We start from the raw sequence: 27,775 nt of genomic DNA on the forward strand, positions 1-27,775 counted from the left end.
TTATACATTCAGCAAACTTTATATTGCAAAAAGATAAAGAACAACTGAGACAGGTGTTTGCTCTCCTGCACAGGAATACATCTATCTGAGATCCTCTCGCAGCTTTGCTTTGCAATGTTTACATAACACACATCAATTCTGATCCAATCACAATGGCAATTTCTTACAATGTAGATATGAAATCTATATACTAATCTACTGAAATACTCTTCAAAATTTTTTTATCTGCAATTAACCATTACAATGAGAACAAGCGTTATACCAATATGCCTCTCTTTTCCCTCAGTGTTTACTCTCTGGAAGCTGGAATCCTCTCTCACATCATGTAAAGACACACTAAAAGCACAGGAAAAAAATGGTTCATCTTGTTAACATAATGCCCATAAGTCTGGTGAGATAATGCCCATATTTTAACCTTGAAACATAAAGTCAGAGTTAAAGCGTCGTTTAATCCACACAGTACATTGTTCATTATCAACAGTGCCCACTGACTCAGAAGTTCCCTACCTGGCTGATGTCATTTACTAACTGTTAGACCATGACTCAATCAAAGAATGTGCTTGTATGAGGCTGCTGGTTTCATTTTAGAATTAGAATGCTCATCTTTGGGCTACTTTCAAATACAGAAATACTATATGTGGCATATGAACTATGGATTTTGTTTCCCATTACTTCAGGAAGAATTTATTGAAATAAAATTTTACGAGACAAAATGCAAATCTACATGCTTATATTCAGGTGTGTACATGTATATACTAACCCTAACTAAAGCATTACAAGCAATACTAACAGTTCTGGTTACATATTTCCAAAGACTTAACTGCTTTAAAGATACATGTTATAAAGACACTTATGTAAAAGGCAAAAATGAAGAATCAACATAACCTTTGAGGTTTTCAGTATTACTTCAAAAAAGCTCTCTATTCCCCATAGAAGAAAACTATGCATTTGTTTATTCTAGAAAAAAATATAAAAGGATAATGCTATAATGTAAAGAATTCACAAAACCTAGCTGTATATCCCATGAAAGCCATACCCACTGAATGTAAACAGCAGTTATGGTCCCTACTGTATGACAGACATACCATCTGCTTTCCTCTTTGACAACAGGGGTTTATCTTTCTCAAGCTCTCTTAACTGTACTACAGAAGTTCAAATCCTGTAGCAACAAATTAAAACTACAAAATAAGGCATTCTGCTTACGTCATAAAAGTAACAGGCTTTAAATAATAAAGAATGTTCTTAATGTCTTTACAATTTCACATAATCTAGCATTACAGAGAAAGTAGTTTTACCCCCAAAATATGAATTGCTACTTTGGGAGGGACAGGGGGTGTTGTTCATGATCTTCAACTTTGGCTATCTTTCCTACCATGATCTCTAAGCCTGTAGGTAGGTCACTTACTAAAAGGTTTTTTCAAATTATATTAAATCTAAATTGACAAAATCTCTGTAGTGTTATTTAGGGGGAAAAAAAAAGAAAAGTGGACTTGGCACAGACATGCCAACAGATCACAAAGTTTTCCTAAACAAAATATCCTCCACACAGAATCCAAATGTGCCATCCACATGCTGCAGGTAAGAGGCAGCAATACCACCTCCATTAATAGCACAAGGTAGAAAGCTGAAACATCTATTACTTTCAACTGCAGATTGCATCAAAGATGTATTCTAAAATACATGTTTTTTCTGAAATCTGGATTTGACTGCTCATCACACTTTTACATTAAATGTTGCTTAAACAAAAATAAGAGCATTAACTTCAGTGTTCTACCATCTAAACATCTTAAAGCAATGGTTATACATCAGCAGCAACAGGTAAAATGCACCTAATTTGGGTCCTTGACACCTCTTGTTTAAGTTTATTGTATGATAAAGTTCTTCACAGTTTAAAATATTGTGAAGTAAGATTTTATATATAATTATATTCACATACACACTATGTACACATACTATCTGAGGTGTCCATAAACCTGGAATATGTGTTTATCAGTAGGGTACCCACTTGAGGATGAACCCTGAATAAATTGGTGTGGACTGTCAAAGTATCCCAGAAATGCTTAGAAATAAGACAAGATTATTATTATGAGCAATTATAATAAAAACTTCACCTTATTTACATAGTGCCTATCTCCCAAGAGGTAAAGATGCTTTACAGACATTTTTCAGTATCTCTCTGAGGCAGGACATTGGGGACACTATCAATTATCATTTTTCCACAACCCAGGGACTGCCAGGGCTATGTACTTTGACAGTGGCAGAGCAAAATCCAAGCACATAAAGACCTCTTGACTCTCAGTCTCCCTTACCACATTTCAGTCTTGTGGTACAACGGAATCTCAGCACAAAGGGTTAATGTCTAAGTCCTCCTATATCTGCAACGTGCACTGGATTTATACCACGGGGAGACCAAATGGTATTTTGGCTTTGGCAGATGAAAAAGTCTAACATTCAGTGTGATTATAATTCAGTGTAACTTCTCCAGTCTAAGTGCAACACAGCTGATTGGTCTACAGGGGGTGGGGGGGAATGTCTAACAAGACAATGAGTTCTCATCCAAACAGCTACTGGTGACTGACTACATAGACAGCCCAGGACCTGGCACTAAGTTTTTTTCTATTTCCACAATATGGTATACACATATAAATAAACATCTCAGCATAAAATGTACATTAGCATCAGTTTATGTTCAAAGGCCTTAAGGATGAACTTTAAAGGCCAAGAGTTCCTCAGAGTGCATGTTGTTTAAAGATCGAAGATCTGGCAACTTTAGAAGTAACTTTGTAAAAATGGAGGCCTCATTTGGATGGTTTTTCATTATTAAGGTCCTTAGTGCACGGATGAGTGTTTCCTGCAAAGCCTCTACCGAGTTGACATTTTCAATTCCAGATCGATCTAATGGGGAGAAGAGAGAAATATGAAGGGAAGACATATTAGCAATAAATGATTACTTATTCACTGACCTCTACCAAATTTAAAATAGGGTTTTATACACTGCAACATACACAAACTGTATGTAAAATTCTCAGCTAAAGTACTATCAATAACACAACAACAAACAAGCCAGGGATGGTAGTGTATGCCTTTAATCCCAGCCTTCAGGAGGCAGAGGTAGGTGGATCTCTTGAGGCCAGCTTGATCTATAGAGCAAGTTCCATGACTGCCAAGGCTACAAAGAAAAACCCTGCCTTGAGGGGGAAAAAAATTCTCAGCCAGGCATGACGTACATGCCTTTAATCTTGGGAGGCAAAGCAAGCAGATCTCAGAGTTCAAGGCTAGCCTTAGGATTTCTTTTTTCTAACATGTTTGGGTGTTTTTCTTATAAGTATGTCTGTGCACCATGTGCATGCCTGATGCCAAGCAGGATCCTCTGGAACTGGAGGATGGTTATGAGCCACTATGTAGGTGCTAGCAATCAAACCCTCATTCTCTGGAAAATCAGTCATTGCTCTTAACTGCTGAGCCATCTTGCCAACCCAGAGTTTCTCATTTCTTTAAATTTGATGCTAACTTCAACTGCTTCTAATTGGCGAAATAAAACAATGTAGTGCAGAAATATATCTTTACCACATACAAACTACATTTACACTCCCATGCACAGCAGATTCCCTATCCTAGTATTGACACATTGTATTGTCCTCTCCTCTTGAAAGGGCTAAACTTACTAACTGCCATCTAATGAATAAAATTTGACCATTGAGAGGAACAATCTGCACCATAATGGCTCCTATCTGAATGAGATACCCCATGAGAAAGTTGTTACAACCTTAATACAAGAAACTGGGACCATCACTGTGACTCATGAGGAAACACCATGTATGAACTGAAACACCCTGGTCACTCATTCAAAGAGACAGTAACCCATACTAGGTTCACATGGGGCAACCCTTTTCTCTAACATAATGTGGAATCTGAAGAGCAAAAGGATGGATTACCAGTGAGCATGAGCAGACTTTAGGCACTCTGCTTGCTTACCTGCAGACACCAGAACAACTGCTGTGAACAAGCTCATTTCCTCATCACTGAGCTGCAGGGCATTCAGCTTCTCGCTGAACTCAAACATAGAGCTGAGCAGATCCCCTGCTCCCATTGAGTGCAGGTCATCCACACTGTACTTCTTTCCACTTAGAAAGGTGACAGTCCGTTCCTTTGCATCAAATAATGAAGCAAATCGTACCATTAAAACCTGAAAGGCAGAAAATTCAAAAGTATTTGAAGAAGTTCATTGAGAAAACTAAGATGTAACTATTGAAGTCAGTTAAGAAACATCCTATATATAAAAGAAACTTTATAGAAAAGGAAATTGAATTTATTTCTAGAACCACTTTAAGGCAAATTCTCCATGAAAGCAATAAACATCCCAACATCAAACACAGTCCAGTCAGAAATGGCAAGATGCTAAAGACTCTTAAATCCTATAAACAAAGATTCAGAAATGAAAGTATAAAATTAAAGTGAGCAATGATGTCACTGAGTTTAAAAATGTAGCCTACACAGAAGCTCATAGCTAACCATTGATCTGATCAAGGGTTTCCCAATGGAGAAGTTAGAGAGAAGACTGAAGGAGCTGAAAGGGTTGATGGCCCCATGAGGAGAGCAACAATACCAACCAACCAGAGCTCCCCAGGGTCTAAACCACCTACCTGGGAGCACATAGGGAGGGACCCATGGCTCCAGCTGTATATGTAGGGGAAGATGGCCTTGTCAGGCATAGGTGGGAGAGGAGATCTTTGGTCACATGAAGGCTGAACACTGGGGGAGGGGGGGATTCGGGGGGGGGGGGAGGTGGGAGTAGGGGGTAGGTAGGGGTACACCCTCATAGAAGCAGGAGGAGGGGGGGATGGAATAAGGGGTTTCTGGGTGGTGGGGGGAATGGGGTAAGGGGATAAAATCTGAAATGTAAATATATAATATCCAATAAAAAAAGACAAAACAAAAAAAAACAAATGTGGCCTACAGGCCAGAATGAGCAGGGCCGGAGCAAAATGAAGAAGGGAAGGGGGGAAAAAATGTGTCCTACAGAAAGATATGTGTGTTATGTATTCACTTAAAAATGGACATTAGCTATAAAGTACAAGATAATGATGCTATAATCCACAGACCCAAAGAAGCTAAGTAACAAGAAAGGCCCAAGGGAGAATGCATGAATCTCACTCAGAAGGGGAAACTAAACAGTCATCAGATGTGAATGGAGAAAGGGAACTGGGTAGGAGAGGGGTTAAGGAGGGTAATGGGGATGGCAATCAGTGTTGGGAGACAAGGAGCAGGAGAGGGCTGGGAGTGAGAATGGGAATCAGTGGTGGGCATCTTTGGTGACTAGCTGGATGCCTGGATAGGAGAGGGAGGTATAGGGAGTCTATGGGGGTGTCCCTAGCTGAGACTCCTACCAGGTGAATATAGAGACTGAAATGACTACCTCCTGTAGCCAGGCAGGACCTTCCAGAGGAGGGAGGGGGACATCAATCCAGAGTCAATTAACCTGGGACCATAGGGCCTCACAAAGCCTGGGTCACCACCCAGAGAGCATACAGGAGCTGAACCTAGACCCCTACACATTTGTAGCAAATGTGCAACTTGGTCTTCACGTGGGTCCCCACGTGAAGTGGGGATGGGGCTGTCTTAGTCTCTGTTCCCTGCCATTGGATTCCCTTCCACCTACCTGAACTGCCTGGTTGAGCCCACTGGGAGAGGATGTGCCTAGTCCTGCTGGAACCAGTTGGGGTGGGGGGGAGTGATGGTGGGGTGATATGCAAGGAGAATTCCCCTTTGAGGTAATGAGGAAACAGGATTGTTAGAGAGGGACTGGGAAGAGGGGGTGTGTGCTGTGATCAGGATATAAAAAGAGAATAAAAAAATAATTATTGAGAGAAAAAAAATGGACCTAGTCAAAGACATTCATGAAACTGTCTGGGGTCTGAAGCATGTTTCAGGTGTCTATGGTGTAAGACGAGTTCTATTTCAGCCATTACAACCCATGACTATTGCTCAGGCCACATCAGTTTTGACTGATCGTATCACAGGACTGCAGCATGCATCCACACCTGTCTGTGACATCAATGCTGTCTGTATGCCTCTCTTACCTCTGAAAGAGCACTGGGCAACACTGGTCTTCTACAATGACCCAAGCAAAAGTGACAACCCAAAAGCCTTGACAACCGAAAATGAAGTGGAATCTCCTCTGATAATGATGCTAATTACTTTGAAGCACAGTCATAGGGTGGAAAGAACATAAATCATTAAATCCAGGACTTGTGTTGAAATCCTAAGTATGATACACTAATCACCTTTGGGCAAGAATTCTCTCTCCCAAAACAAGTGGACTGCATCAGCCACTGACTTGAACCCTCTGACTTGAAAACCTATGTTTCATTGCATTCCTTTAAACTGAAAGGCCCAGCTGTTACTTGATGATTCTAGAGATGGTTTATTATCAAAATGGTGTTTCTCTGTTCTAGTCCTGATAGTCCAGGCAGCAGAGGCTGAGGCAAAGTCTTCTGTGGCACATGTGAAAATTGCGTAAGAAAAGAAGAAAGGAGACCTAGGAGAGTGAGCAAAGACCAGAGGTTGCTCGAGCCAAGCACGTTCTATGAAGGCCAGCACTTAACACCAAGAGTACCCTGATAGTTTAAATCTGCACGACTCATCAGGAGGAAAGAGTCTAACGTATGTTTGGTCCCCTCTCACATTGCACAGAGTTTAAAGGTCTAGCCCACTAGATTTTCAACTCTTACTGTCCCCTCAAATTTCAGAGCTATGTGTAAGTGACCTCTAAGTCACCACTGGGAGGCAGCAGTTGGCCAGGCCACCTACATGAGGGGCAGGCATGGCAGTCTAAGCACAGGCACAAAGCACCTCTGCAAGAGAAGCTGGGATGCAAAGAGTGAAAAAGCAGTGGTAGAAGTATGACACAGTGGCACACCCCAGACTCATCAACTGGGAGGGAGACAACAGAGAGGGAACTGAAGCAATCTGGGCTACTCAAGACCTTATCTCAAATATTCTATACTCTTATATATGCTAGTCTCCTTTCTTGGGTTTTGTGGGTACTCACTTTCGCTTGTTTTAGAGACACAGGATTTCACTATATAGCCCTGGCTTGCCTGGAACTCAGAGATTCACCTGCCACTACCTCCTAAAAGCTGGGCCTAAAGGCGTATACCATCATGTCGCACCCAACCCACTCTATTTATTCAGTATTCAATATAGTAAGTATTAGACTCAGCTTTTGAGTGTCACACTAAGCAAAAACCAGTACATCTACGCCTGAAACTACCAGCAGAACTTGTAATTCACATGTTGGGGTCATAGCATGAACATTCCAGTCCCAAGTAGATCAATGTACCTGTCCCTTCTTTCTTGGAACCCTGTGATAGGTATTATTGTTTTGTTAATTTGAGACTCTGAACTATCAACATTTATTTAGAGAAGAAAAAATAATTAAGTACATGGCTCTGCATCAACTGTCAGGATAAATAAAACTTACCTCAAAAGTCCCCGCTTTTAACAGGTTGACCTGATCGTGCTGAGACAGGTCTCGGAAGCCAGGAATCCGTTTTGCAAATTCCACCACCTCTTTTACTGCTGGGGTAAAACTCATTGAAAATTCTTCCCAGATTTCATGCCCAGACTTCTGAGGATCCACATATGGAGACTTGCTCATAGGACAAACCTAATTTACAGGAAATAAAAGAAAACTCTTAAATTGTGAAGGGTGGCAAAGAATTCCAAAGTGTCACCTCAATCATGAGAAACCACAACATGAAATAACTCCTAACCAGGCAAGGTCTTCCATTAGCCCTTTCTCTGAGTACATCTCACCTCAACACAGGAATTCTCGCCACAGTAAGTACAGCTACATATCTTCAATGTACATAAGAAAATGTGTGTGTTCTAACCAATGAAAGGTGGGTAAATACTTTAAAATGGGGGCTTTACAAATCACATATTCAGGCTGGAGAGAGACGGCTTAGCAGTAGTAAATACTGCTCTTGCAGTTCAGTTCCCAGCACACTCATCAGAGGCTCACTACTGCCTATTAATAGAAGTTTCAGGGGCCTCCTTCAGTCCCTTCACACATGTGCACATACCCACACTCATACATGCTCATAATTAAAGTTAAAATAGCCAGATATGGTGGCACGTGAGTTTAATCTCAGCACAAGGGAGGAAAAGGCATGAGGATCTCTGAGTTCAAGATAAACTGGTACACACTTTTAGTTTAAGGCCAACAGAAGTATGTAGTAAGACCCTATCTCAAAACAAAAAGCAACAATAGTCAAACAGAAATCGTATATCCTGTATACTTTAAAGGCCTTATAAAGCTTTAATCCCAATACTAGGGAGGCAGAGACAGGCAGATCTCTATGAGTACCAGGCCAGGCATGACTACTTGAGACTCTGTCTCAAATGTGCTTTTAAAAGCCTCATGGCAACCTAATTCAAAGAGCTATGGACCTACTGTAGGCTGTAACCTAGGAAAAACACTGCATAAGAACTTGGAAAACCTCTTGCATGGGCAATAGCTGCCACCTTACACACATGTGCAGTGCCTTGAGTTTTTAAAACAGATTTATTTCTCACCCTGGTTATTATGGTCAATTATAATCAAATATAATCTTTGCCTTTTCTCTGCTAGTAGATGAAATCAGAGTCTTCTGGCACAAGTTAAGCAAGAGCTCCACTACAAAGCTGCATCTCAGCCCATAACCACCGAGTACATGATCCTCTGAAAGGCTCAGTGCCTTATCCAAACACAGAGTGAGGTCACAAACCTCTATTTACTTCTGATTTCAGGGCTCATTTATTCTCAATAAACAAAAACTTTGCAAGTTCTAAAAGAAAGGTAGTATAAGATACTACAATTTAAGAGGGTCACTGCTGGGACTAGATGTCCCAAGTTGTGCTTCCCCTTCTCTGAAAAGGAGGGTGATAGGAGGAGAAACTTGTAAGGGCAGAGCCAGGAGGAGAAAAGGGAGTGAAGCTATGACAAGGATATAAAGTGAAAGAAAATAATAAATTACTAGGGGAAAAAAGGATCTCTGATCCTTTATCTCATTAACAATGCTGAGACCGGGGACCTCCAGCTGTGCAAGTAGGAAACTGACTGTGGACATGAGGTTCACCTTCTAAACATGAGCTGAGGAAGCCAAAGAAGCTGCAGGACCACTAAAAAGGTATGAAACACAGTCTATTAGTAAAGCTAGCCTTTCAATTTCCATTGAACATAGGAATGGAGCAATGAAAGGATTCCTAAGCCTGGAGATTACTATGAAACCAGCACCTAAAAAGCCTATGAGTGCCTGGAGGAAGACCCTGAAGCACCTTAAGCACCCGGAGGCCACCAAATTTAAGGCACCTTCTAGACCACCCTCAGACCTCAGACGCTGGCAAGAGACAAAGGAAAGCTCAACATGAAGACTGTAATAGAATCGACTTAAGATTAAAAAAATAAAATAAAAAATAAATAACTTTAATTACCTGGCAGCTGAAAGCAAGCACTACACCAATAAGACCTCATGGTTTAAACTGGAAATGACATACGGAGTACTGTTGTTCTGATGAAATTCTGGCTGACCATAAACACTGTATTTTTGTGCAGAATGTTGAACTTGATGAAATTAATTTGAATGATATATTAACTGATCTCAGGATAAAAATCTTAAAAATTAAGCTATTAAATTATTCCTTCCCAGGACTCAGGAGGCAGAGGCAGGCAGATCTCTGAGTTTGTCAAGGCCAGCCTGGTCTAGACTGAATTCCAGGACAGTGAGAGCTACACAAAGAAACCTATCTTGAATAAATAAACACAAACACACATACACACACACATCTTAATTCTCAAACGATACAATATCTATGTCCAAAGCTCTTTCTACATCATTATGGCTTGTAAAACCTCTCTGCTTGGCAGTGACGCACCCTGAAGTCCCAATGATCCACAAGATTGCTTGAACCCAGAAGCTCAAAGCCAAAACTGTCCCCACCACAAGAGTGACAAAACCTCTCTCCAAAAAAAAAAAAAATGAGAGAAGCTGGAAGGTCGGCCCTTGAGAAACGGCAAAGCTGATGAAGTACTAACTGACTGGACTACCTACATGTCCAGAGACACTTCCAGGAGTTATAGGGTCAATTCCGTGTCATCATATTTTATACAACTCTTAACCCACAGTAGCAATTAAAGTACAAGCTCATACCTACTGTTGTGTGAAATTAAGTTACTCCTCATGCACTGCTTAATATTTCACTAAAAATACTACACAAAGAGGCTTCTAGAAATCTCTTGGGCTTTCTCACCCACCTCCCAACTCAGCATGCCCCTCCCCCAAAAGAAAACCTTCCAAGCTTTCCTTGATACAAGGCGAGCAAAGAATCGATTTCACTGTACCAGATGCATCCTCCCTCCAGTGATGCACAGGTAACTATTCCTGTTCTCAGTCTGAGAACATCCACCTACTGGGATTCTATCACAGACTCTTTGAGTATAAGCACTGGAGAAGTTCACACAATGTCCATTTGCAATACAAACGGCATGCCCATTTGGGTAATGCATTATGTTCCTCCCTTTGTACTGTCCACTGAGATGCTGCTGGCTCTCACTACAGGGGAAGTGGCTGTGAAGCCCACTGCCACGATGGTCATGATTTAAATTATATTGCTCCACATTCCTGGGGATCCGTTCTCCTCTCTGGGGTGGCATGCTCTCAGATGAGTTTTCTCGATGTTCCTGATTATACAGAAAGGTATCCTTGTGGGCTCTGGTCACCATGCCAATCACTTCCTCCTTTGCAAAATCGGAAGAAGGAGGGGTGCTTTTGATGTTTTCTTGCTCCAGCTCGGACTTGGGCCGCCGCTGCTCCTGAGCTGGTAGTGCTGACTGTCCGTGCTGCTCTGCTAAGGTGTCGTTCTGCAGGTGGCCACTGAACTGGGTGTTCATCATGGTCTTCATTGCACTTTGCATTTCAATTAGCATTCTTTGTTTTTCACGCTTGGGAATCCGGCCAAACCGAACAGCTAAGAGGAGAAAGTTAGTTAGTGTCTATATGCTAATAAGCTCTGCACGTACAAAACAATGACAAAACTACCTCTGAAAGCCATGCTTCTTGTCATACAAGAGGAGAATATCTACAAGTCCTCAGCCTAAGGTTTTTTAAACTTGGGTGCTGATTCAGTAAAAGAAACGAGAAAGAAAATTTTCCAAAACAAGGCTAAGAAAAACATGTCGAGTTTTTTCCTAAACAAAAATTTAAGAAACATAGAAATATAAGAATTCAATATAAAGCATACCAGCACCTTACAAAAGCTAGGCAAACCACACATCACTCTGGACAATCTCTGTCAGCTCCAGGCCAACCAGGACTACACAGTGACACCTTACCTCAAAAAAAATTTTTTTAAAAAGATTAAGACAGCTGAGAAGACAGCTCATTAGGTAAAAGTACCTGAGCCAAGGTGATGATTATATACTACATAATAAATATATGTATATTATTTTATGTGTATCAGTACTTTGCCTGTGTGTGTATGTATATACACACACACATATAATTTTTTTTGCACATACTGTACACCACAGATGCTAAAAGAAAGCATCAGGGTCCCCTGGTATGGAGTTACGGGCACTTGTGAGCCACCTGGTGAGTACTTGGAATTGACTCTGAATTCTCTGCAAGAGCAGGGTGTGCTTTTAAATCACTGAGCCATCGTTCTATACCAAATAAATCTTGCCCTTCATCCCCAGAAAAAGAAAACTTAAAATCATTTAGGAAAAGTCATGAATGGTGGCACACACCTTTTAATCCCAGCACTTGGAAGGCAGAGACACGAGGATCTCTAAGTTCGAGGCCAGCCTAGTCTACAAAGTTCGTTGAAGGACAGCCAGGGCTATACAGAGAACTCCTGTCTCAGGGAAAAAAAAAAGTCATTTAAGAAAAAATGTGGCAGTGGTGGTACACGCCTTTAATCCCAGCACTTGGGAGGCAGAGGCAGGCAGATTTCTGAGTTCGAGGCCAGCCTGGTCTACAGAGTGAGGTCCAGGACAGCCAGGGATACACAGAGAAACCCTGTCTCAAAAAACAAAAAACAAGAAAAAAAAAAAAAAAGAAAAAAAAGAAAAAAAAAAGAAAAAGAAAAAGAAAAAAAAAAGAAAAGAAAAAATGTGAGTCAGTTTATAAGAAGCAATATAAAAGGCAACCATGCCAACAGCTGCCTCTGAGATAATAGCACTCATTTCACCATCATGAGTTTAAATCCACAGGAGGTTACAATGTGCTTTCTGAATCTGTATTTATCAACTAAAGAGGCCCTGGTAACTTCTGACAGCTCAATGACCAATCTCACACTTTGCAAACACTCTGCACTGGGCACATACCATCTCGTGACATTCCCACAGACAGACACTTCTTGAAGCGGCACTGTTGGCACCGGTTCCTGTTCATCCTCATGATGGAACAGTTCTCATTCTTCAGGCACTTCTTGTACTGGATGTTTTGCTGAATGCTCCTCCGAAAGAAACCCTACAATAAAGGAAGATTTATCCATCCATGTAAAAACAACCATGTGAAGTCCTCACAAAAACTATTCCCATATCAAGCTAGTCTATGTGGAGCTAGACCTATATCAAAGAAAAAAAATCCTGACAAAGAAGTTAGCTGGATCCTTACTGGTATCAATCAGTAGATACAACACTTAACAAACTAAATTTCTCTTCCTGTGGAAGATTCTCTGTGCTGCCCCAAAGGACCTTTGTTGTTTATAAGCACTCCTGCTGCTAGACTCAGTGGCAGTCACAAGCTCTACCTTGAAAGCAAGTTCCAAAACTTTTATTTTTTTCTTTTTTTTTTCCCCAGGGTTGGGGGAAGGTGGTGGTGGATAAATGTCAATTAGCTCAGGGTAGCCTTGAACTACTGATCCTCGTACCTCTAACTCCCAAGTGCTGGGATGACAAGCATGTGCCACCATATCCAGCTTTCAAAACTTTTGAAACATAAAAGCTGACATTTTGGTAGCTAAATTCTATCACTAGAACCTTATGTTACAATAGCCGAGCTTGGTCATTTCTGGAACATTCTCTGCTGACACCAACAAAACCTAGACACACATGCCAGACTTCCCTGGCCACATGCAAGCAGCACATGTTATAGCACATGCCCACATCCAGGTAATGATCCAGGGAAAGAAGGTTCCCCGATTGATGACTATAAACAACTATCTTGACTACATAAACCATTAGCATATGCTCTATGCCAGGTCTTCGTCTACCCCTAGCTCAATGTTCCCAGGAAAAACAGAAAACTCAAGAAAAACAACTCAAAAAAAAAAAAAAAAATCACTTCAAACTGCTTATCCCCTTAATATTATAACTGACTTACATGATACATCTTAATTAAATATTGACCAGATAGAACACTTTTGCATTTTACTGCTGTGATACTATACACTTGGTTTAAATATGCAAGAGCTAAGAAAAATGCATTTTTAAGAAGGTACTGAGGACATGGTCATGGTGGCACAGACCTTGAATCCCAGCAATCTGGAGGCAGAGGCAGGTGAGGTGGATCTCTGTGACTTATGCCAGCCTGGTCTATAGAGCAAGTTTCAGGAAGGCCAGTACTACCCAAAGAAACCCTGACTCAAAAACAAACAAATAAACAAAACAAATAAAGAGAGGGTACTGGAGTCTATGAGGTAGACCAGGGGTAGAGTATTTGCCTAACCTGTGTTAGACCTTGGGTTTCATTCCCAGCACAGCACTGCCCCTATGCATTTAGAATGTTTTGGTGATACACCTCTGTAATAGCAATAACTTGGGAAGCTGAGGCAGATTTTGAGTCTAAGCCAGCCTGGGCTGTATCACAAGACCCTGTCTCAAACAAATACCACCAAGATATTGATCAGTTATTTGTATTCATCAATACAGTGATAGAGAGATGGCTCAGTGGTTAAAAGCACCAGCTGCTCTTCCAGAACCCAAACAGCAGCTTACAAACATTTGTAACTCTTGTGGTACATCTGACACCTCTTCTAGCCTCCATGGGCACCAGACACTCAAGTGGTGCATAGACATACATCCAGGCAAAACAAGAATAAACATAAAAAAGTAAGATATTTTTTAAAAGAGAATATATAATACATTTTATTCAAATTGTTGTTTTATTTTTTAGCTGTAAGCTGAGCATGAATTTACCTTTAAAATACTTCACATTACACACTCACATACACATATACACACACAATTCTTTAAGACAATTGAAAAGATCTACATCTATAGAAAAAAAACACTTACTAGTCATTAAAAACTCCCAGACTCAACTCATTCAGATCTGTCCCAGAAGAGACTTGCTCTTTCTTATCTCATTTACTCTGCTACATCCTGCCAAACTGGATTCCTACTCTAGCCTACAGTGAGAAAACAGCAAGAACACATGTTGATCTTGTTAACTTTTTGGTAACAGGAAAGAGTTGTGTCAGATTTAAGTGAGATTCCTGGATGTAGGTGAGGAGGCAGGGCCAGCTCGAAGTGGCTACCTAAGATTTTGGTTGTAATCACTAGAAATTAACTCTTCCCTGTGTGTTCTGTTTAATAATATGACTCACTTGTATTCTACTGTTTGTTGCTGTTATTTATTTTTGTTTGTTTTGTGTTTGAGATAAGATCTTGCTAAGTAGCTCAGGCTGGCTTACCATCAGCCTCTTGCAAAAAGCATTATTTCTCAGCACACCACATTTAAGTAAATACTTAGCAGTTATTACCAGTCCACAGTACCTAACAGGATAAGATCTGATATGGTCTATGTTCCCTAAAGATCATGTTCTAAAAACTAACACCCAATACGCAGTATTGCATGGTCACAGGTGATCTGCTTTCTTGACTTGGCTAATGTTAATATGAAAGTGAGTTTGGTATGAATAGTATATTGGGAGCCAGGCATGGTGGTGCACGCCTTTAATCCCAGAAGAGGCAAGTAGATCTCTGTGAGTTTGAGGCCGGCCTGGTTGTTCTACATAGCTATATAGTTCCATGGCTACACAGAAATAAACCCTGCCTAAAACAAAACCAAAAAGTGAGCTGGGCTCATTTCTATAACACTCAAGCTCACACTCTTAGACATGAGCACTATGTTTCTATTCAGTGCTTTCCATCCTCCAGCCCAAAGGCCTCTCGAGAGCAACCCCTAGTCTCCAAACTTCTGAGGCAAATTCACTTTCAAATTACTCCACCTGTGGTATGCTCTGCTTGAGCAAACAGGCTAAAACCTAACTCAAATCTTGATTTATATGCAGAGTGTCTATGCCTGTAATCCCAGCCCTTGGCAGGAGGCAGGATCACAAACACTAGGTCATCTTCCACTGCCATACCCAGCAAGTATCAGGTCATGCTCCACTGCTATACACAGTAAGTACCAAGTCATCCTCCACTCCACTAACACACACAGTAAGTACCAGGCCATCCTCTACTGACATACACAGCAAGTTCTGGGCCAGCCCTAGACTACCTCAGACTCTGTCTCAAAAGGGGAGGGAAAAAAAAAAGGAACTGCTCCAACAAGGAAGTGCACCACCCTATCTGTCTGGCTCTCGTAACCATCAAGGTCTGTACCTGACTGGAGAGTGAATGAGCCAGAACTGACTGCTCCATACCCTGAGTGACTAACCTGAGACAGCAAATTTATATTGACTAGACTCTTAAAAAGCTGAAGAGGAACAGCTGATTCCTGGGCCCCTCCCATCTAAATAAACTGTAGACATTCACAAACCTAACCCACTTTCTTTACTCCCAGAATTAGATTAGTAATAAGAAATAAAAGCTTTCTTTACCTTACAGCCTTCACAAGCATGAACTCCATAGTGGAATCCTGACGCCACATCCCCACAGACTTTACACAGTAGAACCATGCCACTAAATTCTAGGGTACAAACAGACAAAAAATAAAAAGCTGAAAGAATCACTCCAGGGCTTTTTCCAATTAAATATTTTATCTCATTCAATTTGCAAATGCTTTGAAACACACTTGTACCTTTGTAGCACAGAAGAAAAAAAAATCTCTATACTAAATTAACAAAGGAAAACCAGTCTTGCTTTCTTCCCCGCAGCCCCTGGCCCCACAGAGGCGCTTGCCCACACTAGGCAAGTGCACCCAACTGTACCCTCAGCAGTAGTTGGCCTTTTCATTTTTTGACAATTTTAAGTATTGGTGGAAATTTTATAAATTTGTAGTTACCTTATACCAGACTTGCAACAAGAACTAAAAAAAACAATTCTAGATAAAAAAAATTTTAAGAATTCAAGCAGAGAAATTACTCAATAGAAAATGCAGGGGTGGTGGTGGCTGAAGAGATGGTTCAATGATTAAGAATACTTTCAGAGGACCAGGGTTTAGCTCCCAGCACCCATGTGGATAGATAAAAACAGCATGGAACTCAGTCCCGCCTAATCAGGTCTCCAAGAACACCTACACACATGGTGCACATATATTCTTCTAGGCTCACACACATACACATAAATTTAAAAAGCAAGTAAGTAAATCTTTCTCAAAAAAAAGAAAATGTAACAGAGGCTGGAGATCTAAGTAGTGAAGAGAGCTTGCGTACTGAACAAACCTGAGCTTGAGCAAAGGTTTTGAGCTGTGCTGCTTCAGATCAGTAAGAGCTGGGCAAGCTCCATGCCTTCTCTACCTTCTCTACCTGCCCTACTAGACCGGTTCTACCTACACTCGCTCAGTGCAATCCTGCTTGGGTTTCCTAATCCCAAATGTTCCCAACTCCTTCTTCATGAAAGTAAATCCTTCCCACAAACAGCAAACACTACCACAGAGACAAGGCTCAGTACTAGGAGTCCAGCAGAAAGGCTCCAATAAATGTGTGCTAAAGGGAAGAAGAAAAAATGGTTGGGCCACTGTGATGGTTTGAATACGATTTGGCCAGGGAGTGGCACTATTAGGAGGTGTGGCCTTGTTGGAGGAGGTATGTCACTGTGGGTGTGGGCTTTAATATCCTAGTCCTAGCTGTCTGGAAGCCAGTATTCTGCTAGCAGCCTTCAGATGAAGATGTAGAACTCTCAGCTCCTCCTGCACCATGCCTGCCTGGACACTGATGATACTGAACTGAACCTCTGAACCTATAAGCCAGCCCCAATTAAATGTTGTCCTTTATAAGACTTGGCTTGGGGGATGGAGAGATGGCTCAACAGTTTAGATGGCTCTTCCAGAGGCCCTGAGTTCAATTCCCAGTAACTATACTGTGACTCACAACCATCTGTAATGGAACCCAATGCCTCTTCTGGTGTCTGAAGACAGCTACAGTGTACTCAGACGTATAAAATAAATAAATCAAAAAAAAAAAAAAAAAAAAAAAAAAAAAAAAAAAAAAAAAAAAAACCAACAAAAAACAAAAAACTTGCCTTGGCCATGGGATCTGTTCACAGCAGTAAAACACTAAGACAGCCACACAGGACCACACATGCCAGCCCCTGACAGAAACTTCTAAAAGCATCACTGATATTTTGCCTCATCACTGACTATGGTTACCAGAGAGAGAAGAGAATAGTGTGGCACCAAGTAACAAACCTGAGACATAAAGACCATCTGCACTAGTGACAACACTATAAAATACTAACAGACTTACTTGTCATTCCGCTGTGACTCTTGGTCATGCCAGGAGTACCGAGTTTGCCTGTTTTCACAGGACAATCTGTGCGGTCGCTCTTCAGAACACCATCGATGCTAGAGATATCAGTGTTCTTGGGATTGCCGTTGGCATCACAGTTAGAGCTATTCGGAGAAGATGGAACAGACGAGGACGAGGATTGGAAACTGTTCTCAGAACCCTCGCTGTGACAAGAGGCAGGGCTGGAGGCAGAGCTGGAAGAACTGATGTAGGCAATCACACCTCCTAGAAAGCAGTGCAAGTGGACAGATACAAAATGATGCACATATCTGATTTTTACTCATATAAATATACTACTTTACTGAATTGTTAGAAATGTCATTAATTGCCGGGCGGTGGTGGCACACGCCTTTAATCCCAGCACTTGGGAGGCAGAGGCAGGCAGATTTCTGAGTTCGAGGCCAGCCTGGTCTACAGAGTGAGGTCCAGGACAGCCAGGGCTACACAGAGAAACCCTGTCTCGAAAAACCAAAAAAAAAAAAAAAAAGAAAAAGAAATGTCATTAATATGTCATTAATTTCAGAAACAAAAAGTGATTGACACTATTTTTGTTTACACTAAAAGATTCTTGCTTGATGTGCCATATTACTCCTGCAAAGTTCAAAGTTATGCTATATCCCACTGATTGGGCCATGAGAAAACCTTCAGTAGCTTGTCTGTCATAAGCACACACAGACCTGAGGCTTTCCACTTTCTACCTTGAGTACTTTCCTGGCTCACACCAGCAAACTGCCACAGATAAAAGCTACACTGGTCCTCAGCCTCCCCATTACTCCAGAGCTGGCTTCCCAGGCACTTAGCTGAAACATGGGCTAATTGGGAACAGGGATTTCATTTGGAACAGCAGACAAGGTCTCCCACTCTTGCTGCCCTGACACTCCCTAAAAATAGGACTCCCTAGTGAGTCCAGGGACCACCTCCCTCTTGGACCCACCCACCACTGCACTTGTACACTCATCTCTGTGCAGATGCACTATATGTCCTCCTAACACAGTTACAGGTCACGTTATAGAGTGGCAGAAGACACACAATTGTGCAAGAACAACATTAAGGAAGATGCTAACCCTATCTATCAGAGCGCCTCTCAGAAGGCCCAAAACACAACAGTTAAGTTCATTGAAGTAACCTAGACAACCCCAATGCAAACGGGCCTGGCCTCTGCAAAGCTGAAATCTTCTCATGATGGGAAACAGTGTTTAAAACTATTCTTAGGGTGTAATTTTAAACTTCTTCCCTTAAAGAGATAAAATTCTACAAGAGTAACACCAAGGCCAAACATATAATTTTCCCAAATAAGAAATTCTTATTTCCCAGATCAAATAAGTAATTGTCCTCATCTGTGCCAAGGTCTGCTGTGCTTCTGCCCCCATCATCAAATAGTCACTGGTTCCTCAATGTACAGCAGAGACAAGAGACAATGGTCACTTTTCTCCAGCACTATATGCACCTACCATCTGCTGCATCCACCTATTTTTCCACTAGCTATAAGCATCCGGGCAGTGCTGAAATTCCAAGCACACTTTACAGGAATGAAGCCTGCCCCACCACATACTTTTAACATCTACTTCTGCCTTTGTGAAGTCCACATTGACTAACAGATTCCAAGCATTGTAAAATATAAGCGGGAAGCCAAGGGGCTCCTGACAGCAGTCTAGATGATACATAAGGAGCTGGAGAATTTCAAGTGCAATGGGAGCATTAACTTGAAAATAAAAATTGTAGGAGATAAAGATATGGCTCAGTGATAGTGCACTTTCCTAGAATGGATGAGACCCTGGGTTCAATCCTCAGCACTAATAAAAAAAAGAAAGAAAATGTCCTAAGGATAATAGCTCTTTGGCCCAATTTTTGTAAAGTGGGGATCTGTGTTTAAAAAAATAAGAGGTAGAAGAAGGCTCCACAGACACAGGCTTGTGCCGCATGTGAGGACGAGGCAGAGTTCGGATCCCCAGAACCCAGAGACGCAGAAAAGTAGAAAAGCCAGAGAGATGCTTAGCCATTAAGAGCACTTTCCTCACTCTTGCTGCAGATCTGAATTCAGCTCCCAGCACCCACATCAGACTGATCACAACTACCTTAACTCCAGTTCCAGGAAGTCCAACACTCTCTTCTGGGCTCCACGGGGACCCCTGCATACTCTACACACACACACACACACACACACACACACACACACACACACACACCTTAAAACAGATGCCAGGTGGGCATGGTGGCCTGCCTGCAATCACTGTGCATGGGAGGAGAGAGTGAATCCCTAGAATCAGAACAGTCCACATAGTTCAGTAAGAAGACCCACCTGCCTTAACTATGTAAGGTAGACAGCAATCAAGGGACACACCAAACATCAGCCTCTAGCCTCCGCATACGTGTGTACCTGTGCACATGCCAACACATATACATACAGAAACACACACTGCACAAACATACATACACAATAGTAGTAGGAATAATACAATATAAATAAATAAGCCACACAACAAAAAGTTGAGGTTCAAACAATCTTCCCAAATCCAGATATTTTCATTTACGGGCAAGAAAAAAGGCATAGGAATTGCAGCCACTTCATCTATTGTGTTGAAATCAACTATTGGATGTGGATTCAAGCACCAGTCACTCACATCCAGGGTGGAAACCTCTGAGGAGTAAGGCACAACCACAGAGACAGCGTCTCCTTGGCTAAGGAACTTCTCAGTATGTAAAAATTACATACACTTCACAAGATTTTTTTTTACTTATGTGCCTGAGTTTGTGTTCACGAACGTATGCCAAGTATGTGTGGATGTCCACAGAGTCCAGAAAAAGGCACAGATCAGCTAGAGTTACTGGTAGTGTGGGTGCCGTGAACAAAATCTGGTCCTCTAAGTACAATAGGATATGCTCAACTACTGAGTCATCTCTCCAACCTCTACACTTCACTTCTAAAAACAAAAGTAATAATTTACTAGGCCAGGCATAATGGCACATGCCTGTATTCCCAGTACTTGGGAAGTTAAGACAAGAAAATGAGGAATTCAATGTCATCCCCAGGCACATATCAAATTGAGGCCAGAAGACCTTCATAAGAACCTCTCTCAAACAAACAAATTGCATACATTATATATTACAAATGCATTTATGCACACACATTAATGTAGGCAATTCCATCATCATGCCACCCATTAAACCTATGTCTGACATCTGTTAAGGCTGGAGGTATAGATCTGCTCTTCCTGGTCAGGCCTACTACCCACATGCTATTTGGTGGGTGCCTCTCATCTGCCCTCAGGGCAGCTAGCACCCCACAACTTGTGTATTTCTTGTAATGTGGTCCCTAGCCAATCATTCTAGACCAGTGGCATCAGCATCTGGCTGGAAACTTGTTATAATGTACATTCTCAAGCCCATCCCAGCTCTACTGCATCAAAAACATGAAGAAGCTAAAGTAAGCACTGCAACCACTTGATAGGAAGGTAGCGGCCAACGTGGTTTTCACTATTCCTGACTTTAAAGTTAAGTGACCCGGGTTAGAAACTGAAAAGATGTTCGTTCAGTGGTCAAGAGTGTATACTGCTCTTGCAGAAGACAGGAGTTTAGTTCCCAGCATCCACATCAGCAGATTCCAACTGTCTTTAACTCCAACTCCAGGGATGCCTTTTTAGCCTCTGTGGGCACTCACATTTGAATGCTCTTAAATTTTTTTAAGGCCCAGAGAGATGGTGCAGCAGTTAAGAACATTGGCTGCTAAGAGGATTGAAACTTGATTGATTCCCAGCACTGACAAAGATGCTAACAACTATTCATAACTCCAGCTCCAGGGAGTCTGACACCCTCTTCTAGCTTCCTCCAGCCCATGGTGCAGCCAAACACTACACACATAAACAAGCATAAATATTTTTTAAGCACCCAGGTATGTATCATAAGAAGAAAAGCTTTCTAACTTTGAGTTTCTTTTCATCACTAGACTACCCTGTCATCTTTTTATAACACATGCCTGCCCAAACTAGAGAAAGTGGTCTCAGAAATGGACACTTTCACAGGCTCTTTGTATATAGAAATTTAAAAATGACTACAATCAGAAAGTTCAAACACAAACTGGCAAGTTGAGCATGGTAGAGCATGCCCCTAAATCCTAAACCCCTAGAAGTGTTCAAGAGGCAAGGCAGAAGGGATCCTGAGTTACACATGACAAGTCTGTCTCAAAACTGAAACAAAAAAAAAAAAAAAAAGAAAAGAAAAGAAACAGAGGGAGCATTAACTGGCCATTACAAAGGTTGGAACCTACTAGCACAACTGCCCAATCATCTGAAATGAGAACCTTGAAGCCTATTCTGTCCAGAGAATATCACTAGATCATCTGTCTTTAAATAGCTTAAGTGCACATCATAAATTCCACAGTTAGCAAACTGCTACTGGGTTTACAGGTGTCTCTGCTCAGAATAGGATACTAAGAAAAATATTTTCCCAGTGGAGTATCTCACAGCTCTGTGTCTGTAAGAAGTATAGCCTCGGGCACTCAATGCATACCTACAACCTGTAAAAGATAAAAACTAGGCTCTTGAAGACCTTTCTAGGACCAACACTGGAAGTTCACAAGGTCTTCTGAGTACCTCTGCTGAGAAATAAAAATTTAGCCTATAATGCTAGAAGTCAGGAAGCTGAGGCAAGAAGATTCTTAAGTTCAAGGCCAGCCTAGACTATATAGTGAGAGCTCATCTCAGAACAACATAAAAGTGCTTACTGGGGTCAGGGTAGGAAAGGCTAAGATCCCAAACACCTACATAAAAAGTCAGGTGTGGTTTTGTGTAACCCCAGGACTGGGAGGAAGGGACCACTCAGGATGGCTGGCCAACCAGCCAGCCAGCCAGCCAGCCAGCCAGCCAGCCAGCCAGCCAAATGAGGTGTGTGCAGGTTAACAGCATGGAGTGATGGCACCTATGTGAAGGACATGAGCTCTTGAGCTCCATGACCAGTGAAAGACTGTCTCAAGGGAATTAGGTGGACAGCAATGAGGAAAGTCAGCATCTTCCTCTGACCTCTGCCCATGTGCATACACCACACACACTAAATAAATAAAATTTTAGAAATATGAGCTAATCCAGATTACTTAAAAGTAGCCAAAAGCACTGCTTGGGCTATGGTAAGTTTTAAAACTTCCTCCATAAAAGCTCCAAAATAAAACATAAGAAAACTTCCTGAACTGTTATCAATCCAGCTCATATCTATCTCCAGTCTTTAGGAAGTTCAAGTGCTTGTATTCAACACCGTCGTAAGTCACTGGTACCCATCCAGAAGCAGCCGCCTCTTCCAGTAAGACCTTCAATATTGATTTTCTTGTCCTCTTCTCCTCTAGACAGCTATCTACTAACCAGATGGTTAACAAAGTGGAGGCTAAATGGAAACTTCCTAGAAGGTAAAGCTTACTCAGCAGCTCCTCTTGTGAAGAAAGTAAAGTGAAACTCTTAAGTCCTCAGGCAACACTGAAGCCAACCATAAAATTACTCAATCTCCAGATCACATTTCATCTTCCCAACTTCCATTAGCCCATTTGTAAATGAGGAAGCTGGAGCTGAAAAATACTGAGTAAGGCACAGAACTCTAGTAAGCAGCAGAACCAGATACGAAAGTCACCAAGCCATCCAGTGAGTGAGTGAATACACAATCACTTACTGAGAAGACCTGAACAAGCAAGTTTCTTCCATCTCATCAACCCTGAGTCATCACCCATAAAACAGAAATATCTGCCAGTAATTGCAAGACTAAAAGGAAAGTGTACATAAAAGAGGTTATTATATTTTTTGTGCACACAGTCTCTGATGACAAAGCAAGAAATGTAAAATCCCTGATCTAGCAAATCCCAACACTTCCAGAAACAAGCAGAATGCACTTCTTAGAGCCTTGAGCTAAAATTAACTCAGGCAGCAGTCCTCTCTATTTTTAGCTGGAAGGGGAGTGGAGCTAGCTGGGCCAGGTTCCAGTCAGGGCTTACCCAGGCGTCAACTTCATGTAAGCCAGGAGTTACTGCCCTCCTGCAGGCCGGGGTCACTTCCTCCTCTGTGGGATTATCCACCCTGCTAGAAAGGAGGCTTACTACCAAGTCACAATTATACTTTCCAGTTTTGTTCCTGATTTATTAGTAATTGGGTCCGGGGCTCTGGAGCAGTTTGGTCTCCTTCCTAAAAGCTTTAAGATGAAGTGGAGAACTGTGAGCAGTGGTGCACAAAAAGGGCAGAAGGCTGAGGAGCACACAAGAGCAGAGAACAGGGCAGAGGTCAACAGGAGCAAAGAAGGCATCTACTGCTAAATGATGTATCCTGTGAGAGAATGTATTTTTAAATAAGATTACAAAAAGGAGGTCTTAATATGTTAAACTAGCAGTATTTTGGATTCTATGTAAAACACTATAAGAAGGAAGCCAAGAGCTAATCTGGGTCTGGAAAGTAAGCCAGCTTCACTAATAACAGGGTTAAAAGACAGAACAAGCAGAATGCTGACATCAGGGACTCTGACAGGGCACCTGACCCTTTTCTCAGCCACTCCTCCTTTATTGAGTGGATCCACACATTGTCTCCAAGCTGACCACAACAGATCCTTATACTTTCAAGATCCCCTAAGCCAGTGGTTCACAACCTTCCTAACGCTGTGACCCTTTAATACACGTCTTCACGTTGTGGTGACCCCAACCATAACATTATTTGTTGCTACTACCGTAACTGTAACTTTGCCACTGTTATGAACTGTAATGTAAATATCTGACATTCGTGCAACCCCTTGCAGAAGGGTTGTTCAACAAAACCCACAGGGTGAGAACTGCTAACATTCCTTACAGCACAGCCGTGAAGTGACCTTTGTAGATTCAACTTCTCACTGGATAAGTTACTTAACTTCAATTTACGTAGCCCTTCATTTTTAGGATTCTGACAACAGTGCCTTCTTTCATGAATTAACATGAGGGCATACGAATTGCCCTGACACAGGGAAATTACTAACTCTGCCATCTTTATGCTAGGAGCAAGCTATCAGAGTACGGAAAAGGACACTAAACAAACAAAATGACTTCACAGCTGTCCACCATCTTACTGCACATTTGAGGAATCTTCCTATGTAAAAGTTAAACAACAAAGGAAGATTTTGAACCCCCTAAAACTGGTTTCAAGCCAATCTCTTAACCTCTATGTCTGTCTCAATGAGATACTAGTAAAATAATTACATAACTTTGTCAAAGTTAAATCATAGACTTAGATCTATATATCTTATATGGCTCATCCCTTTCAATTAGGCTTACAAGATGCTACATCACTTATTATAAAAGAACTAATGAATTTTTATGACCATACATTAATAATTATTTTCTTATTAGCTCTTTAGTGCTTTATATTATTTCACTCATACTAACAACAGAATTAACAGATACAAGTACAATAGATGCTCAAGAAGTAAAAAAATGTGAACTATTTTACCAGCTGTAATCCTTATTTTAATTGCTCTCCCTTCCCCTCTCCTCTGCCCAGCCTTTTGATGTCCTTCCTTTTAATACAGGCCCAGGGCTTTTCACTGTAGATGTTATTTCCAAACTATCTTCTGAGCCCGATCAGCCCACTAACTGCTCAAACATTCTCTACTCCACTCATGACCAGTGCCTCTGTTCTGCAGCTTCTCTCCAAACAGCAGTCTCTGCTTGTATATCCCTCTGATATTTTGCCATCAAACTGAAACCTAAGAATACACTGTACAGGAACATTTTCCCAACGTTTAAAATGTGAGCCAAAGCTGTGGTTGTGAAATGGTTGCAAAGAGCTCTCTTTTATAATACCTGGAGAATTTAGTATACACAATCACAATCCTGTGATAAAAATGCAGAGTCAACTTCTCATCTGTGAGTCAAGCAAAGAGAGTAGAGACAGCATGCCATGAATAATAGGGCAGTATGATGAATGACCTCTGGTTCAAAGCGTCAACTGATACCACTGAATTTGGCAGTAAGGTAATGTTTACAACAGTCCAAAGGAAGATAAGAGGAATGCAATCAGCTTCATCTGAAAGGTAGGTGGCAGAAACTGTAACCTATCAGATGACAGGCCTAAACTCATTGTCAAATGAACAAGAGGAAAATCAAGACTAAACTGCAAATTTATGTATTTCAGACCGGGCAATTTCTGAACGGATGAAATCTAGCTTCAAATACTTCCCACGAAAAGGTTCCTAGCTGCCCCCAAGGTTACTATGAGTGAGCAGAGCAATCTGCTAAAGAGAAAGTGGGGGTGGGGGTGGGGGCTGCAAAGAATTAATTTGCAACAGGGTCCAAAGCACAGAACCCAACATGAACCATGGAAAATGCCCAACCACTTCCACAGCAGTCTACTCACTTCCTACATCACAGAGGGCAACAGGAGTTAAGCAGTATTAGAAAACACCAAGCAAGGAGCAAGTAAGAACTGGAAATGGGGGAAAGAAGCAGTTAACAGCCACCCGAGAAAATGTTCACCATTTTGTGGCTCCAAAAATCAAGACAAGCAATAATCCTCCAAAGGCTCAAATTAGAGAAACCTAACCCACCTGACCCAACTACATTATGAAGTTACAAAACTTGAAGAATCCATGTGAAGGGCAGGATTAGAACAGGCTGAATCAATCTACCAACCTCTAAATTTCGAATGAAAAAAAGGTTCACCCCAATGAATGATGACTGAGTATCTTATATGCAGCAATGACTAAGAACTATAGGTAATCAAAACAGTCACGAAATTAATTTGATCATTGGTCTAAAATTTCATAAAACATTTGTTAGAACAGGAATGATTTTTTAAAGTGCAAAGAACTCAAAAAATTCAAAATGAAAACATTTGCTTGGGGTATAAGGGCTATCACTGGGGTCGACTAAAGCAAATCAGGGAAGATGGTATTATATGACCATGTTGCAAGAAATGTAATATCTCCTTTTAGGGTTCAAAGTCAGTCCTGAAGGGAAAAAAGGGGGGTTGTTGCTGCTGCTGTTCTTTTGGCATTTTGAGTGAGGATCTCACCCTGCAGCCCACGCCTGCAACTTTCTGCGTCCATCTGCCTCAAACTCTTGGGCGTGAAGCTAAAGGGTTTTTAACGTAAATAAAAGTTTTATGTAAGGTTCTAAAATCCTAAATCACCAGCCCTCGGATCACAGTGAGCCAAATGCAGAAAAGTCCCTCCCCTCCATGCTTGAAAGGACTTCTGAGCTATATCCCCCTGGAGGCGGATTGCTCTGTATCCGCCGTCCATCCGGAGGGTGCTACGCGACTCCCGCAAGCCTCTGATCCAGAACGACCCACGCACTCCCTGCCTAGCAAGGTCAGCCCGGCCGGGGTCACCCCGGGACGCGCCGGCTGCAGCGCGCACTGCGGCGGGACAGGCGCCCGAACTTGCGGTGGGTGCGCATGCGCAGCGGGCCCCGCAGTGGGCAGCAGCGGGAGACCCGGGACCTCGGCCACGTCACAGCGGAGGCTCCGGGGGCGGGGCCTCGCGCTGACTGTGGTCTCCCCGGCGGCGCCGCCCCCACGTGTCCCTCCGGCCCCGGGGAATGTGGGTCACCGCGCGGCCTCACGTGTCTCCGCCCGCCACCGCCCAGCGCGCATTATGTAATGCCGCGTCACCCGCCCGCGCAGCCAACCGGCGCCCGCGCCGCCGAACGTAAACACACCGTGCACGTGGCCCGTGCGGCAGGGCCATGTGAGGGGGGCGGCCGGCGCGCGGGGAGCCCGAGCGCGGGATCCCAGCAGCCTCACGCGAGACACACGCACAGACACGCGACCCTGCGCCCCGAGCCTCCCTCCCGCTCTTACCCGCGTTCAGTTCCATGGCGCTTGGCGGGGTGCGGCCCTCACCGCGCCGCACAGGGCTGCAGGCGGTGGGGCTCGCGGGCCCGCCTCATGAGCCCCGGGTGCAGGCGGCTCCTGCGGGCCGCACGGCACAAGTGCGGCGCAGCGGCTTCCTGTGGCAGTGCTCGGCAGCGGGCAAGGAGGCTGACGGGGAGGGCTCCTCGACCATGTGACCCGCGCACACCCCCCTCCTCCGCCGCCGCCGCCGGCGGTGCGGTGGCTCCGCCCGCTCCTCCTCTTCAGGCCTCCCGCTCCAACCTCCAGCTCCGCCCGCTCCTCCTCTCCTC

The 27,775-nt window shown here is 42.5% G+C and overlaps 1 protein-coding gene across 1 annotated transcript; it reads right to left on the minus strand.

Moving 5' to 3' along the window:
- On the minus strand, positions 1–27,775 carry Nr1d2 (nuclear receptor subfamily 1 group D member 2). The gene is made up of 8 exons (XM_034497590.2): positions 27,453–27,775; positions 17,620–17,886; positions 15,814–15,902; positions 12,368–12,512; positions 10,385–11,010; positions 7,484–7,669; positions 3,976–4,186; positions 1–2,895 (listed from the first exon to the last, which is right to left on the minus strand). Exons 1-8 carry the CDS (start codon positions 27,466–27,468, stop codon positions 2,699–2,701), a joined length of 1,737 nt encoding a protein of 578 aa, XP_034353481.1. The 5' UTR covers positions 27,469–27,775; the 3' UTR covers positions 1–2,698.

Source organism: Arvicanthis niloticus, chromosome 3 (genome assembly GCF_011762505.2).
Source record: "Arvicanthis niloticus isolate mArvNil1 chromosome 3, mArvNil1.pat.X, whole genome shotgun sequence".
NCBI lineage: Eukaryota > Metazoa > Chordata > Mammalia > Rodentia > Muridae > Arvicanthis > Arvicanthis niloticus.

Bases quoted from the DNA above. Each gene is read 5' to 3' on its own strand.
- Nr1d2 (XM_034497590.2), bottom strand. The intron at 12,513-15,813 runs GTAAAGAAAGCT...CCTTTATTGTAG, and splicing joins ATGCTTGTGAAGGCTGTAAG to GGTTTCTTTCGGAGGAGCAT. The intron at 11,011-12,367 runs GTATGTGCCCAG...TTCTCCTCTTAG, and splicing joins TGTGGGAATGTCACGAGATG to CTGTTCGGTTTGGCCGGATT.